The sequence below is a fragment of the Gallus gallus genome, chromosome 10 (genome assembly GCF_016699485.2).
Source record: "Gallus gallus isolate bGalGal1 chromosome 10, bGalGal1.mat.broiler.GRCg7b, whole genome shotgun sequence".
Lineage (NCBI taxonomy): Eukaryota > Metazoa > Chordata > Aves > Galliformes > Phasianidae > Gallus > Gallus gallus.
The window spans coordinates 10,419,034-10,433,011 of record NC_052541.1 but is presented as its reverse complement, the minus strand read 5'-3'; the positions used below and the strand labels follow the sequence as shown (position 1 = coordinate 10,433,011).

General features: G+C 45.9%; 3 protein-coding genes across 10 annotated transcripts in view; 2 read left to right on the top strand and 1 right to left on the bottom strand.

The window, feature by feature from the left end:
* Window positions 1-9,291, top strand: part of SECISBP2L (SECIS binding protein 2 like) — a 25,546-nt gene extending 16,255 nt beyond the window's left edge. For 5 of the 6 annotated variants that reach the window (XM_046899037.1, XM_046899038.1, XM_046899036.1 and 2 more), the window contains exons 13-18: window positions 862-994; window positions 1,716-1,878; window positions 2,582-2,802; window positions 3,484-3,638; window positions 4,113-4,332; window positions 4,788-9,291. In XM_046899037.1, the coding sequence (XP_046754993.1) occupies window positions 862-994; window positions 1,716-1,878; window positions 2,582-2,802; window positions 3,484-3,638; window positions 4,113-4,332; window positions 4,788-5,461 (1,566 nt within the window). In that variant the 3' untranslated portion in view covers window positions 5,462-9,291. The remainder of the gene's footprint in view (window positions 1-861; window positions 995-1,715; window positions 1,879-2,581; window positions 2,803-3,483; window positions 3,639-4,112; window positions 4,333-4,787) is intronic. The other variant, NM_001395915.1, reaches the window with a different exon arrangement.
* On the bottom strand, window positions 5,886-12,722 carry LOC124417112 (proline-rich protein 2-like). Its single transcript, XM_046899143.1, has 2 exons — window positions 12,367-12,722; window positions 5,886-11,455 (listed from the first exon to the last, which is right to left on the bottom strand). The coding sequence occupies exons 1-2, from the start codon at window positions 12,720-12,722 to the stop codon at window positions 11,017-11,019; spliced, it is 795 nt and encodes a 264-aa protein (XP_046755099.1). The 3' UTR covers window positions 5,886-11,016.
* Window positions 12,111-13,978, top strand: part of SHC4 (SHC adaptor protein 4) — a 26,717-nt gene continuing 24,849 nt past the window's right edge. For 2 of the 3 annotated variants that reach the window (XM_004943807.5, XM_424123.8), the window contains exon 1: window positions 12,207-13,428. In XM_004943807.5, coding sequence (XP_004943864.4) covers window positions 12,937-13,428 — 492 coding nt within the window. In that variant the 5' untranslated portion in view covers window positions 12,207-12,936. Of the gene's footprint in view, window positions 13,429-13,978 lie in introns of all 3 variants that reach the window. The other variant, XM_046899140.1, reaches the window with a different exon arrangement.

The following is a 13,978-nucleotide window of genomic DNA, read 5'->3' as shown; positions in this document are numbered from 1 at the left end:
GAAGCAAAACATGTTTTTTGAGTGAATGTAGAACTAACTGTTTTTCTGTGTATGTGTGCATGCAAAATAGGTGCATGTAGGGAGAATGAAGTATATGCTGAAACTGAAAGGTAAAATAACACAAACTAGCCCTAAAATGAAAGACAATAAGAAAAAGAACAAGAAATGAAAAAGCTGCTTGTTGTACTACAGGGTCTTTATCAAGATCACCTTATAACATGAGTAGCTAGAATCTGATAAAGCTGTGTTATGTTCAGAGGTTGGCTGTGGTTAAGTTGCTTATGGGTTTCTGTTTTTTTTCCTTCTCTCTGACAATCTTTTTCTTCTTCTTCTGTCCTGACTTAGCTGTGAACTTCACATTCAAGTAAATCACAGATACCTGTCCAGAAATGTTTTCAAACATCTGTTATTAAGGCCTTTATCTTATTATTTGTCATAAGCACCATCGATATGCTGCCATTATTATCTTTGCACTTCTTTTTATGTAAAAGAGAGGATTCTATCTGTTACAGTAGTGCTTCTTAAAGACATTTCTTATTCTTGCATAAGATGTCTCCCCAAAAATGGGAATGAGTTCTTAGTATCATGTACCTAGAAAGAAGCTGTATAAGTATTTAATGATTAAAATTGTTGAAAGCACTGCTTATGTCGAAGTATGAGAGTATGGAGTATACAGCCTGTAAAATGCTAGAATAATATACTGTTTGTGATCCATGAGAGAACTAAAATGATTTCACGTTTGTTTATGCTGGTATGAGTGGGAAAGTTTGAAACGCGTTGATTATTTTGTGCTTTGGTCAGTCAAATGACTGCTGTTCTTTAAAGGTCATCACTTCTAGATGTTGTTGGTTTTGTTCCTAGATCATTTTGAAAGAGAGAGAAGAGAAGAAAGGCCGATTATCAGTAGATCATAGCCTTTTGGGATCTGATGAGCAGAAACAAGTTCATATAAGCCTGCCTACTGATCAGTCTCAGGAGCTGGCCTCTCAAGAAGGTCAGTTTCTCTTCCTTCCCCTCCTGCGTTCCCCCCCTGCACCATGACTAACCTACTTGATGTTCTCTTTTTATTCAACACAGTCTATTGGTGTTATCTTGGTTTTTTTTTTTTCTAGCATTAGTTTCTAGTTTTCATAGATCTTCTCTTTTTCTGAGATGTCTTATTTCTTCCTCGGTTGTGGAAGACTCAGTGCAGTATATGTTTTAGGTACACAACCTCCATACAATCCTCACTCATTTATCTAGAGTGGATATTTGAAACCTGTGGGATTAATTGATAAATGGATGCTATGTTGATTGCATTGTTTTGTTTGTTTGCAAACTAGAAGTAATCCAGATGTGGAAGTTTAAAAAAAATTAGTTTTCAAATGCACTGAAAACATTTGTCAATAAACTGTAGTGTCTGGACTGTCAGTTTGCAGCAATAGTTGTAAGCAGCTGGAATGCTCTGAACTGTGTTCTTGATGTGAGGACCTTTTGGCGATGGAAGGGAGGGTGTCTACCAAGACTCCAGTGTACTGTTTCAGAACTGATGCTGAGTGTCTGATGTGTACTTATTTCATGTTGCCTCATAACAATTACTCTTCCAGGGAAAATACTGTTCAGTGTTTTCAGAGTCTAATTTGGAGAAAGTGAGAGAGACACATAAGAATTGTAATGCTGTTTCTTCTACATGAAAATGTCTTTGTACTTCATAATATTTCAAAACTGTCTTTCAGAAACGGGGCTAAGTATGCCCAGTGATACTTCACTTTCACCAGCAAGTCAGAATTCTCCATACTGCATGACCCCAGTGTCCCAAGGCTCACCTGCTAGTTCTGGAATAGGTAGTCCAATGGCATCTTCTGCAATAACCAAAATTCACAGCAAGAGATTCAGAGAGTAAGAGCTCTGCATTATTGAATTCAAGTTTTGCACTTTGTGTCCCCTTCGTTTTTAAATGTGGATAGATCTAGTGAATAAACATAAACTAGTCTTTAGTCAGTACAAGCCTGTGCAAGTATTTTCTTACTACTGTCTTCCTGTAGATGGATAGCTACATATGTATTTTGATGTGTTTAAATACATGTTTGTGTGTAAGTGTCTGTGTGTGTGTATATATATATTTTGTATGTATATACACATGGATTTTCTTTGCTGGAACAAAAACTAGCTGAAAGTAATCTTGAGAAATTTTTAAAGGAGGACTGGGTATGCTTTGTGGATGGAAAAGAGAGAATATTTACATATGTTGAAAATATTACAGTATTTGCTCTTATGTTATTTACTAACTTTGTATGTATTTCTAAGATCAATTAAGGAAAAGAGTAATTGTGGCACTTCCTGGAGTATTTCTATGCGCTTTTAAATAATCCTTTTGCTCAGCCTTTTGAGGCAAGGGGTGTTACTAGAAAAATAACTATTTTTCATGATACTTAAGCTTTGCTTATGTAGTCTTTTTTTTTCCAGTCCCTTTTAACAACTTCAAGTAGCTTCTTTATTTTTTTCTTCAGATATCTTTAAGTAATACAGTTCTTTAGTAAGGAAGACTCAGTGGAAACTGAGTATGTGCTCTGCTAATATTTGATGCCTTTTGAATTGACAGGTACTGTAACCAAGTTCTGAGTAAAGAAATTGATGAATGTGTGACCCTGTTATTGCAAGAGCTTGTCAGCTTCCAGGAACGAATTTATCAAAAAGATCCCATGAGAGCTAAAGCAAGGAGAAGACTTGTGATGGGATTGCGTGAGGTTACTAAGCATATGAAACTAAACAAGATCAAGTGTGTAATTATATCTCCCAACTGTGAAAAAATCCAGTCAAAAGGTATAAATTATAGAAACAAGAGATAACTTTAACTCATTTTATTTATGGTTTTCTTGTGCCACTGTGTAGCACTGATTAGCAAGGTTAGTACCCCTTTTCAGTTGCTGTGCCATGATGTAACACTTCAGAGTCAATTGTGCAATTGCCAGTCTATATTTCATTCTCTTAATCTTCTGTTTTGGAAGAATCTTCTCCATGAGGAGTGAAATAGCTGAAGATGAACGAATAATGCGTACAGTAGACTTCAACTTTACTCTAGTGTGTCTGTGATGTACTTAAAATCTTGAGCTCTGGGTCCTTTTAAGGAGGATTACTTAAGAGGAACATGTATTGCTCAAAAGGAAATATTTTAGCCAACCAACACATTTTTGTCCCTACCAGAAAAACAAATAAAAGCTTTCTGAGACATCAAAAGAGCAAAGCTCTGTTCAGTAAGAGCTGTAACAATTTCTTAATGTGTGTGTAGGGCTAATAGAGAATAAAGATGATCACTGAACAGAAGCATCTCGATGTATGTTCATTGGCTGCACTCAAATTACAGCTTGTTATCCTGTAGTACATAGTAGTTCATGGTAGCGTTTCTCGAAGTCTTACTGGCTAATTTCAGTTAAAGTTGGGAAGCGGAATGTGTCCTCATGCTGTGACTTTTGACTAGATATTTGTTAAATTTCTTTCTTCAAGGTGGATTGGATGAAGCTCTGTATAATGTAATAGCTATGGCACGGGAACAAGAAATTCCATTTGTCTTTGCTCTTGGACGTAAAGCTCTGGGTCGTTGTGTGAACAAGCTGGTTCCTGTTAGTGTAGTGGGTATCTTCAACTACTCAGGTGCTGAGGTGAGTAATTCACTTAGTATATGGCTGAAGTCAACAGTTATGTTCTTTATAGTTGAGAATTATTTTAGCACAGAGAGCAGCACATCAGACATGTTTGATAATGGCTTTAACCTGATCTGTTTTAAGTTCTGATCTTTGAAGCTCAGCTTTTTGTCTCATATCTGAAAGGCCAGTGTATTGAAACACTTCTTCCATGACGCCTCTATAGGTTTCCTGTAGACTTAGACCACGTGAATTTCTCTGGAAGGCTTAAGATTGTAAAGAAACGGTACTTTCAAGTGAGAACATCTTAAAGCCTTGTAAATGGGCAATGGTGTTTATATTTAACGCAGAGCTAGTTCTTGATTAAAGTGAAGGTGTTTGGCGTTAGTAGGCTTAAGCTTTGTAATGTGGCATACTGTTGATTAAAAGTAGAAATTTGATTTATTTAAAGGGGAAAAAGTAAACAAAAATCCACCCTGTCTTCATACTTAGGATTTATTTAATAAGCTGGTATCACTGACTGAAGAGGCCAGGAAAGCGTACAGAGATATGGTTGCTGCAATGGAACAGGAACAGGCAGAAGAGGCTCTAAAGAATGTCAAGAAGGCACCCCATCACATGGGTCATTCTCGTAATCCCTCTGCAGCAAGTGCTATCTCATTCTGTAGTGTTATTTCTGAACCCATATCTGAAGTGAATGAGAAAGAATATGGTAAGTGTTCAAAAAAATTACTTCTGTAACCAGAAGCTGGAAATTACTAATGCTACTTAGTGGAAAACATAGCTAAGAATACAGCACTTCTTCATTAGCAGTCCTCAGCTGTCAGGGATAATACTGAAATTGGTTCATTTTGTAAGTGACTTTTCCTGAACAATACAGAAAATAATAACTAAGTTCCGCTCTTCCTAAGTGTTACAATTACCTACCTTGCATTGGTGGAGGTAGGTTTTCAAGTTTTACTGAACTCACAAAGAAAAGCCTAGTAGTAAAACTGTACCAAATACACAATTGATTTTCTAGTTAAAATTTTTGTAGAAAATGTAGAATAATATTTAAAATGATGGCTTCCAATTGCTATTTAAATAGTTACAGGATGTTTGGAAGAAATAATTTTATACCAAAAAAATTAATCTGTTTCCTACACAAATTTCTTTTGAAACTTGTAGAAACGAACTGGAGAAATATGGTAGAGACATCAGATGGGTTAGAAACCTCTGAAAACGAGAGAGAATCCTCATCCCAGACTGCAGTACCAGAAAAAGCTGGCAACGGTCAAATTGCAAAATCTACCCTTCATAAACAGCCACCACTGGCTGCAACCAGCACTACCTCAGCAACAAATCATGGAAAAGCCACACCAGGTGAGAAAGAAGAGGTGAAACCAGATGACAATCTGGAATGGGCCTCACAGCAGAGTACGGAGACAGGATCACTGGATGGAAGCTGCAGAGATATTCTGAATTCCTCCATGATCAGTACCACCAGTACTCTTGTACCAGGAATGCTAGAAGAGGAGGATGAAGAAGATGAGGAAGATGATGAGGATTATGCCCATGAACCAATTTCTGTAGAGGTTCAGCTTAATAGCAGAATTGAATCTTGGGTTTCAGAGACTCAGAGAACTATGGAGACTCTCCAGCTTGGGAAGACCCTTAGTGGTGCTGAAGAAGACAATGCAGAACAAAGCGAGGAGGAAGAAATAGAGACTTCTGAGCAGGTTGATCCAGCTGTTGATAGTGAGGAATGGACAAATGATAAGCATGCAAGTAACATTCAGCATAAGCCCACCATCTGTGGTTCTTTGAATAAGGAACATACAGATTCCATCTACATGCCGTAAAAATCAGCAGGAACTCAGGAACTTTTTAGAAATTATATTAAAACTAACTGTTGTAAAAGTTGCAGCCATTATTCCGTATGCTTCATCTCAACATTTTGCACTGTTAAACATTTAATGCTTATTTAATTCACGATATTTTTGTAGCTGTCTGTTACTTGTTTGATTTAAAAATGAGCTTAGGTTTTAATCACTATCTATTTCCCAGAGTAGAAACAGTGTGGAAAATCTTTTGGTAAGTAATCATTTGATGTCTTGTAAAAGGAAACTTCTTACAACTGACCAATTTTAAGCAGAGTTCTTTTATGTGACCATTTAGCTCATTCTCAATGAGATAACATGCATTTTAAGGCTGACAAGTTGCCAGTGCTTCTCACTGGTGTTATGCCAGGTGTGTCAGTGTATTTGGCTGTGATTTTTTTCTGTCTAGAAATAGAAGCAAGATTTGGGTGATTGTTTTCAAAAAAAAAAAAAAAGCTGGAAAAAACCCATCTGTAGTCTTTACGAAAGTAAATAGAGGAAATCTATACATGGTTCCTATGCTGACATAAATGCAAGTTCTTTGTTGGCCTTGGTGAAAGCATCATTAAAAAGCTGCTGATAGATGAAATGATTACGATAAGCTATACCAACTTTGGATTTCAGAAGAACTTTAAGGTAGAGGGATATAACTACTGTATTTATTATTATTTTAGTTACAAATTGGCAATATTGCATAAGAACAGGAAAGGAGAATTGCCCATGCTCTCTGCAGTTGCTGTCTGCCAAACCATAGAGTGGATCACTAATTGTAATATCCCTATCCAGGGCTTTCAGTAAACTGATGACTTCCTTTTTCTCCTCTGACTTACCTCAGGAAAGCTCTTTTTGCCTACTGTAATCTATGTAACATTACAGAAAGGAAGAATAATTATTTAACAGTGAGTGCAAATGATGCAGTGGCTCAGTTTACTGATAAGTTCATCTGCATGCTTTGATCCTGGCCACCTTCTTGTTGAATTCAGGATGGTCTTCACAGTTTGTACTCCAAATGTGACCTCCTTCTGACTGTTCTCATTTGTGGCAGCCTTAGGTGTTGACCTCTAGAGTAGAAAAGAAAGTAGTTATCCCAGGAAAGGGGGAAGTGCTCTGCAGTCTGGGGAGGTGTTTCAGTGGCTCTGAGGTACAAGAAAGAAGCACCCCCTCACCTTGAACCACACGTATGTAGAGATTTTCTGTGAAATTTGTTAACTGATGATGACTTCATTTCAGATTGGAGTATGCTCAAACCTTGCACGCAAGGAATGTTTTCCATCTTTGTCTTAAATTGGCAAGAGGTGTACTGAAACTGCCAGCAGCAGGAGCTTCACTACAAGAGTAGCCAAAGAGTAACTCACGTGAATACACTTTAATTCCACTTTATTTTTCTTTATCACTTGTATCAAAATGCATTAAAAAATCCCTCTGGATTAGCTGAAAGAAAAACACAAAACTAGTTGGCTTAGTTGGGTGTTCAGTCCACACTCATTAATATGGGACCAGCGCTTATAGTAGTAGTAGTGCTGGCATCTTGAGTTGCACTGGGAAAATAAGACTCTGGGTTTAGAAATGGTCTGCCCCTGGGTTTTTGAATGCTAATGAGAATAATAGAATCTGTGTGTTCTGTAAATAAACCTTTGATAGATACTGGCATAGCAAATGCTATGTACATAAGCAGTGTAGAGAGCTGCTTGGACAACTGGCTGTTCTGTCGTGTTCTTAGTTCCTTAATGTAATCTTCCTAGATACTAGAAGAGGCATTTTGTAGGAAAACAAAGACTGAGGATTGACGCCTCCTGAATGTTAAACTTTTCACTCTCTGTATGGCAGACTTCTGTCTGTGTGTTTGCAAAGAGTTTTTGCTTTAGGAAATGATAGGTGTTTGAACTGCTGACAAGCAAAACTTGCCCTTGGATGTGTAGGCACGTCTCAGCGTCAGCTGGGATCAGTGTGTGCACTGAGGGCAAAACAGAACATCAGAAGAGGAAAAAAAGATGTTTGTAACTTTTCCATTTGCTTTTTTCAGTGCCAGTGATTCAAATGACTTTTGATCTTGAAGTATTAGCATCAAATGCATCTTTTTGTATGTCTTTTTGAACTTGGATTGTCATTTTAAGGTTTTTTGACATTTATATATATATTAAAAAAAAACTTGTAATATTCAGCCCACTACTTAACTGCAATTTTGCTACAGATTTAATAGTTCTTGAAGGTGACATAGCACTTCTAATATTTCTCAACTTGCCAGCAAATAAGGAACTAGTCTCTGTCAGTGTGGCAGATCACTCTTGGAGGAGCAAACGAAAGGTGCAAAGGAAACTGGTCCTAGTGCTTCCTTTTTGATAAGCCAGGAATGAGCAATAATAGGGAGTGAAACTGCAGTTCCTCTGGGAGTGATCCATTTGCATCTAAGTTTAGGGAAGTTCCTTACCACCTGAAGCACTTGAGAAGAGTATCTCACTGTGGTAACTTTGATTTTTATTATCATCAGAATGGGAGGGGGGGGAAAAAAGCATAAAAATGTTTTACAGTACCATGACCTTTTTTTTAAGTAGCTGAATTTCTATTTGGTATATGAGTACACAGTTTATTATACAGGCTGTTATGGTTCCCAAGAGAAGGTGTTTCTGTAGTTATAGGTGTATAGATATTTTTGTTGTGAAAATGATTATTCAGAAAATGAATCTACTTTTCTTAAGGCATTCTTTATAGAGATGATTTCACCACTTAATTTATCTGGTAAAATCAAAAGTAACGTATCTGTGGTAGGGGTAGGGATCTTTAAAGCTGATAGAGATGGCTACGTACGCAACCTATTTATATAAATACTAAAAGTATCTCTTGACATAAAATGTGGATCGCAAATATGTGAAAGGGAAAAAATACTGAAGAGCTTTTGCCCTTAGTTGGGCCAAGTGAAAATGACAGAGGTTCGGGACCTGATCCTGTCAGCACGCACTGAAGAGCACTGCTGCCACTGCCTGGAGTCTGACTGACTTCTGCTCAGGCTGCGTGCAGGTGTTTGTACAATTGGAGCTGAACAGTGACTGAGGGTATTGACCTGTGTTTGAAAGATTAATTATAGAAAATGTTCAAAGATGCACTTGTTGGTATTCTTATGGTAAAGGTAAGAGGTGTCCTTATGCTCATTTGGGTGGGAGGGAGCTTACACAGCGTGGTTCTGTCTGGTCCTTTAACACGAGCTTACATTTAATAACGTTACCTTACACACATTTGTATAAAGTATTACTGTTTGAGAAGCTGCTGTTTGCTGAGACTGTCACTAAGTATTTTGTGTGAAGTTGTGCCAACTAATGGAACCACCGCGTTGGTTTCGGTGTCAGCCATGTCGGGAGGAGACGTGGCGATGTGTTGATGAAACAAAAACCAGCAGATGCAAAGCCATAAAAACGCATGAGAGGGCTCTGCCCCACCCTGCCCACGTAAGGAAACGAAAGAATGTTCAACCCCAAACTTCCACTCCACTGAATGGTAACGGTGAAAATAGAAACCCAGTTGGCACAGCCCACCTTCTCAACGTTCATCAATAGTTCATATATTTTACTTTTTAAATAGTCTAATTAGGAAAGCTGTTTAATCTTTAATGTCTTAAAAGATTTATGGTAATACTTAGGTTAAAGCAGTAGAGAAATTATGAAATACAATATGAAGGGGTTTGTTCCATTTCTTTTTTTGCTGTATGAAGGATAATTGTTCTGTCTACCGTACTTTTTGGAGTAATAACAGCTTTTTTGCACTATGTAAATACTAGTGGGGATTCTTCCATAACTAATAAAAATGATTGTAGAAATTGATGGCTTTGGGTGACGTGTGTGTGTTTGCAACTCGTGAGGTCAGGCTGGGGCCGGATGGGGCAGCTGAGCAGGAGCTCTGGCCCCCGGCTCTGTGCGCTCAGGGGAGCGGGGCGTTTCCCACAGCACGGCGCTCAGTTCTGTTCTGTCACACACAGCATCCTGCGCCCCTACCACAGAAATGAAATACAGAAGAACCTGCTGTCCTGCAGAGATCCTCAGGCTGACATCGGTCCAGGATACTGTGGTGAAAGTAACATTCTACTTGAGAGGAGTAACCACAGCCACCCCCCAGGATCAGGATTTCTTGCGTTCTGAGAACCGGAGTCGCCTTCCCTGTGCTGCTCTCTCCGTGTGCTGCGTTACCTTGGGAAGCAGCAGGGTGTTGGAGCACCTTGTCCCCCTGCTCTGCAGTGACTCACTGGCACTGCTCACGCTTCCGCTACTCACAGTGTGTCATTAGCTGGTTTTGCAACTCCTACGGGTGAGAATATTTGTAGCAATTCAGAAAGGACACGGCTTCATCCTGTAATTTTGAGTTTTCTATTTCCGTCCCTTCGCCTCCTCTTTCAGTTCTGCTTCTGCAGTCGTCCTCTCTTGAAAGTGCTGCTGTGACAAACATTAGACAGCAAGCAGTGCTGCTCTCAGGACCACTCCTCAAACCTGAGTTCTGCATGCATCTTCTCAACCCCAGACAGGTTTTGGAAACCTGTGTAACTTGTGCTATGGAGATAACAAGATTAATCACCATCAAGCCCTACACTTGTTTCCCTGTTTGTCCCCGTTTAAGAAATGTTCAGCAGCTTCTCTTGAGAGTTATGTTTAATGACACCACAGTGGGGACTGCACTTTGCATGGCTGTGCATAGAGCAGAGCAACCACTGCAAGAAAAAGTGTGTCGGCGATGCACTGAAGGCCTTAAGTGCAAATGTATGTGCAGCAATGGGAGCTCTCAGCCATTTATGCCGATGGGTCTCCATCAGGGATGGGTGAAAAGAATCCAACCCAAACCGCACAGCATGCAGCCACCGTTGCCCTTCATGTTGTGGGGATGGATGGGGGCACAGAGAGGGCTGTGGTTTGCAGTGTCAGCTCCAGCGTGGCTCTTCCAGCTGAAGCTGAGGGGTCGCTGCCCCTTCACCACGAGGGCACCTGGAGGTGGTGAGGTGAAGCTGTGGCTGAGGAGAACTGGGCTGAGCTCACAGAGGAGTGCTGCTGATGGTGGACGGATGGAGCACGCTAACAGGAAAAGGCAATAAAACTGTTCCTGTGTCACAGATTCCCTTTGGATTCACTATGGCAGCACTGTGCCTGGGGGCTCTGTGAGACGGGCAGCACGGGATGGCCCAGGGGTGCTGCTGTTGGTTCCTTCCAAATGTGTGCCAGTGCATTGCCCTCTGGAAAGACACTTCTAAGCTACGTGACAGGAGCTGATGTTCCCTGCATGCCAGCACGCAGATTCCGAGCCCCCTGATGCTATAAAAGCGTGATCATTTCCAACTTCCTTTCAAGCTGGCTGTAGTTCTGTGCTGCTGAAACCTGTTTGTAGGGAGGGGAATTGTGCAGGGATGGAGCTTGAGGCTGTTTTGGGCTCAGCTGAGCTTTGCCTTTGCTCCCTCCTGGAGCCAGGCCGTGGCCGCTGCCTGCAGGGCACCGTGGGGCTGCCTGCAGCTTCCTGCACCCAGCTGTAAGCAGTGCTGGGCTCCTTTCTGCCTGCAGCCGTGCGTGTCAAGGGGGATGTGTGCAGTGTGAGCTCGGTGCACGCCTGCATGAATTAACGCCGCCGCTGCTATTTATACGGGGTGGGGGGAATCCTCCGTTTGCTCCATATGTTCTGAGGGAGGAGCAGAGCTCTGCTGTGCGGGCCCGGCTCAGAAGCAGCACCGAGCTGCTGCCTCCAAGCCCCATGAGAGCGGGTGTGGGGCAGCTCCCACGCGGGGCAGCACCGTGGGAGGAGGTCAGAAGGCTGCAGGCACCTGGAGGCCCTGAGCACTGCGGGCAGTCAGACCAAGCGTGAGCGGCGCCCGTGGGCTTCGTGTGGGCCTCACAGCAGGCGGAGGCCCGGTTTCTGGAGGCTCGGTTGTGCCGGTGCTTAAAGGCGCTTTGTTCTTGGGGCGGTTGGAGGTTCGGATTCCCAGCATCTTGAGCAGAAATCTTGTTTGTAGCCCTGAGAAGAAGCTTTTTAATCGACAAAGGCATTTTTCTTTTCTCCCTCCACCCCCTCCCTGGCTAATGTTCCTCGGACAATGCCGCTCTTTGCTGGTTCTGTTCTCATGCCTGTATGTGCGTCCTACTGCTGTAAGCAGCGCTTTTTCCAGCACGGCCCCCCCTGCAAAGCCCCCACCCGCCCTCACCTCCCGCGCCGCCACGCCGCTGCCTGCAGCGGGGGCCCCGAGAGCTCTGCGGGGGCCGCGCAGTGCCTGGGCTACGGCTCTGGGGCTATCGGTGATGGAGGGGCTGTCCTGTTATTCCCTTCTCCTTCCAAATGTCCCCTCCCGCCCTACGCCAGAAGGCGCGTCCTTTCGCCCCTCTCTCGGGGCGGCACCGTCCGGAGGCCCTCAGCCCGCACGTCAGGGCTGCAGGTGCAGCGCCGTTCCCGAAGGCGTCACCGCCCCGAGCCCCGCGGCTGCGAACCGCGCACGGAGCGGCGCAACGGGACCGCTCCGCGCGCCGCAGGAGATGCGCGGCCCCGCCGCGCTCCCCCCCCCCCCCCCGCGCCCTCCCGCACTCGCGCGCTGAGGGCGCGTGAGCCGGCGGCGGGCGGCGATTGGCTGCCGGGAGCACCCCGGGGGCCGCCGGGCCGCGGCCGCCCGCCGAGCGCCATTCACGGCGCTGCCCGCCTGCACGCGCCGAGGCTCATTCACAAAAAAAAAAAAAAACTTCATTCATAAAAGCGGCGGCGGCGCCCGGGGCTCGGCGTGGCGGGAGCGGCTCGGGCGCTGCTGCCCCGCGCACCGACGGTACGGCATGCACGGGGCTGCGCCGAGCCCGCGGCTGTCCGGCGCTGAAGGATTTTGGAGCGCGAATTGGCGAGCCCGAGGCTGAGAGCTGCTGCGGGCTGGGAGGGCTCTGACTTACGCGTGTGCGGGCAGGAACCGTGCGGCGCGGGGCCGCTGCTTCCCCGCGGGGACAGCTGAGGATGAAGGCGCCGAGAGCCGCGCACCTGGCGGGGCTCGGGATGCTCTGGAGGTGCGGCTGAGCGCGAGGCTCGCCTGCTCTGCTCTGCTCTGCTCTGCTCTGCTCTGCTCTGCGCGGAACGCGCTCCGGCTGTCGCTGCGGCCGCGAGCGCGGCGGTGACATCCCGGCCGTGAGCGCCCGGTGCGCGGCCCCGGGGGGGACACGGGCTCGGGTGGCGCTCCTGGGCGTGGGCTGCTGCCGCTCGGGGGACTGCACGGAGGATGCCGGCCGGTCGTGCGGCTGGAAGCCTCCCGCATCGAGGAATATACGCCGCTCGGGAGGGAATCGGCAGAAATCTCGGTCAGGTTTCTGTTTTTAACGTCGTCTGACTTGCCCGCTTTCCATCCGATTTATCCACCGAGGCGATTTGTGCCCCAGGCTCCGGTTTCTGAACTGCCAGGGCTATGAGAGCGCGGCCCGCAGAGCCTCGGTGCACACGTCCTGTACGTGGGGCTGCTCCGACACCCGGGGATGCTGCACAGGGCCAAATACAGCCGCTTCAGGAACGACTCCGTAACCTCTCTGGACGAAGGGCCGCAAAACATCAAAGGTTCCTCCTCCTCCTCCCACCCTTCAGCACCCAACCTGCTGGCAGAGGACGTCCCGCTGGGCCCGCAGGACGCCTGCACCACGCTGTGCGCGCTGATCCCGCGCGTGGCCAACATTAAACTCGCCAACCCCTCCGCTCTGCCCAGCCTGAAGGGCTTCTGCCTGGGGAGCAAGGAGGTGCCGAGGACCAAACTGACTGAGTGCGTCGCCGTCCCCGGCGGTCCTTCCTCGCCTGAGCTCGGCTGCCTCTCGGCCTCCTACCCTCAGCCCGGCCCGGAGGGGCCACACCTGACCCCAAGGCCCGCGGGCGGCTGCACCGGGCGGGGAGCGGCGGAGGCGGTGAGCAGACTGGGAGGGAGCCTCGTGACCAGCGGGGAGAGCGCGGAGGAGCCGGGCACGACCTACAGTGTGCGGGTGAGTACTGAGTGTGGGGGCCGGGCGCTGGCACAGCCGGCACAGGGGGCTGCAGCCTGCACTGCCACCTCTGCAGCCCCTGGTCACCGACTTGCCCCGTGTAGCTGCTGTTTAATGACGGATGTAGGGCTGCGCTGGGGGCCCGAGGGAGTTAAAAGGAGCACAGCTATCCCCAGAGGTGGACAACGTCAGTTTCCGTAGAGTCTGTCCTTACGCTCTTGGAGGAGCACAGCTGAGCTGCGCTGCAAATGAGGTCACTCTGAAATGTGTGTTGGAGGGGAAGGACTATGGCAAGGTCCCGTCCCTCCCAGCAGCTCCGGTGCCAGGCAGGTGCTGGCTCACACTGTGACACCTGTCAGTGCTGGGCCCAGCACCGGCCCTGCGGCCCTTTCTGCATGGTGCAGGGTGCCGAGGCTGCCCTCCACTTGTGCTGCCAGGCTGCACCCACTGCTCTGGGCACAGAGAGCACTGCCTGTTCCTCCAGAGGACACCCAACCACAGCTGCTCCGGGTGTTTCTCACACTGTGCCGTCACTGTTGGTGCTGGCTGC

What these genes read in the sequence shown, in the direction of transcription:
- LOC124417112 (XM_046899143.1), bottom strand. Translation starts at nt 12,722, where the DNA reads ATGCGGGAGGCTTCCAGCCGCACGACCGGCCGGCATCCTCCGTGCAGT. An exon ending in CGGTTCCTGCCCGCACACGC is followed by an intron (nt 11,456 to 12,366) that starts GTAAGTCAGAGC and finishes GCTTCTTCTCAG; the next exon opens with GGCTACAAACAAGATTTCTG.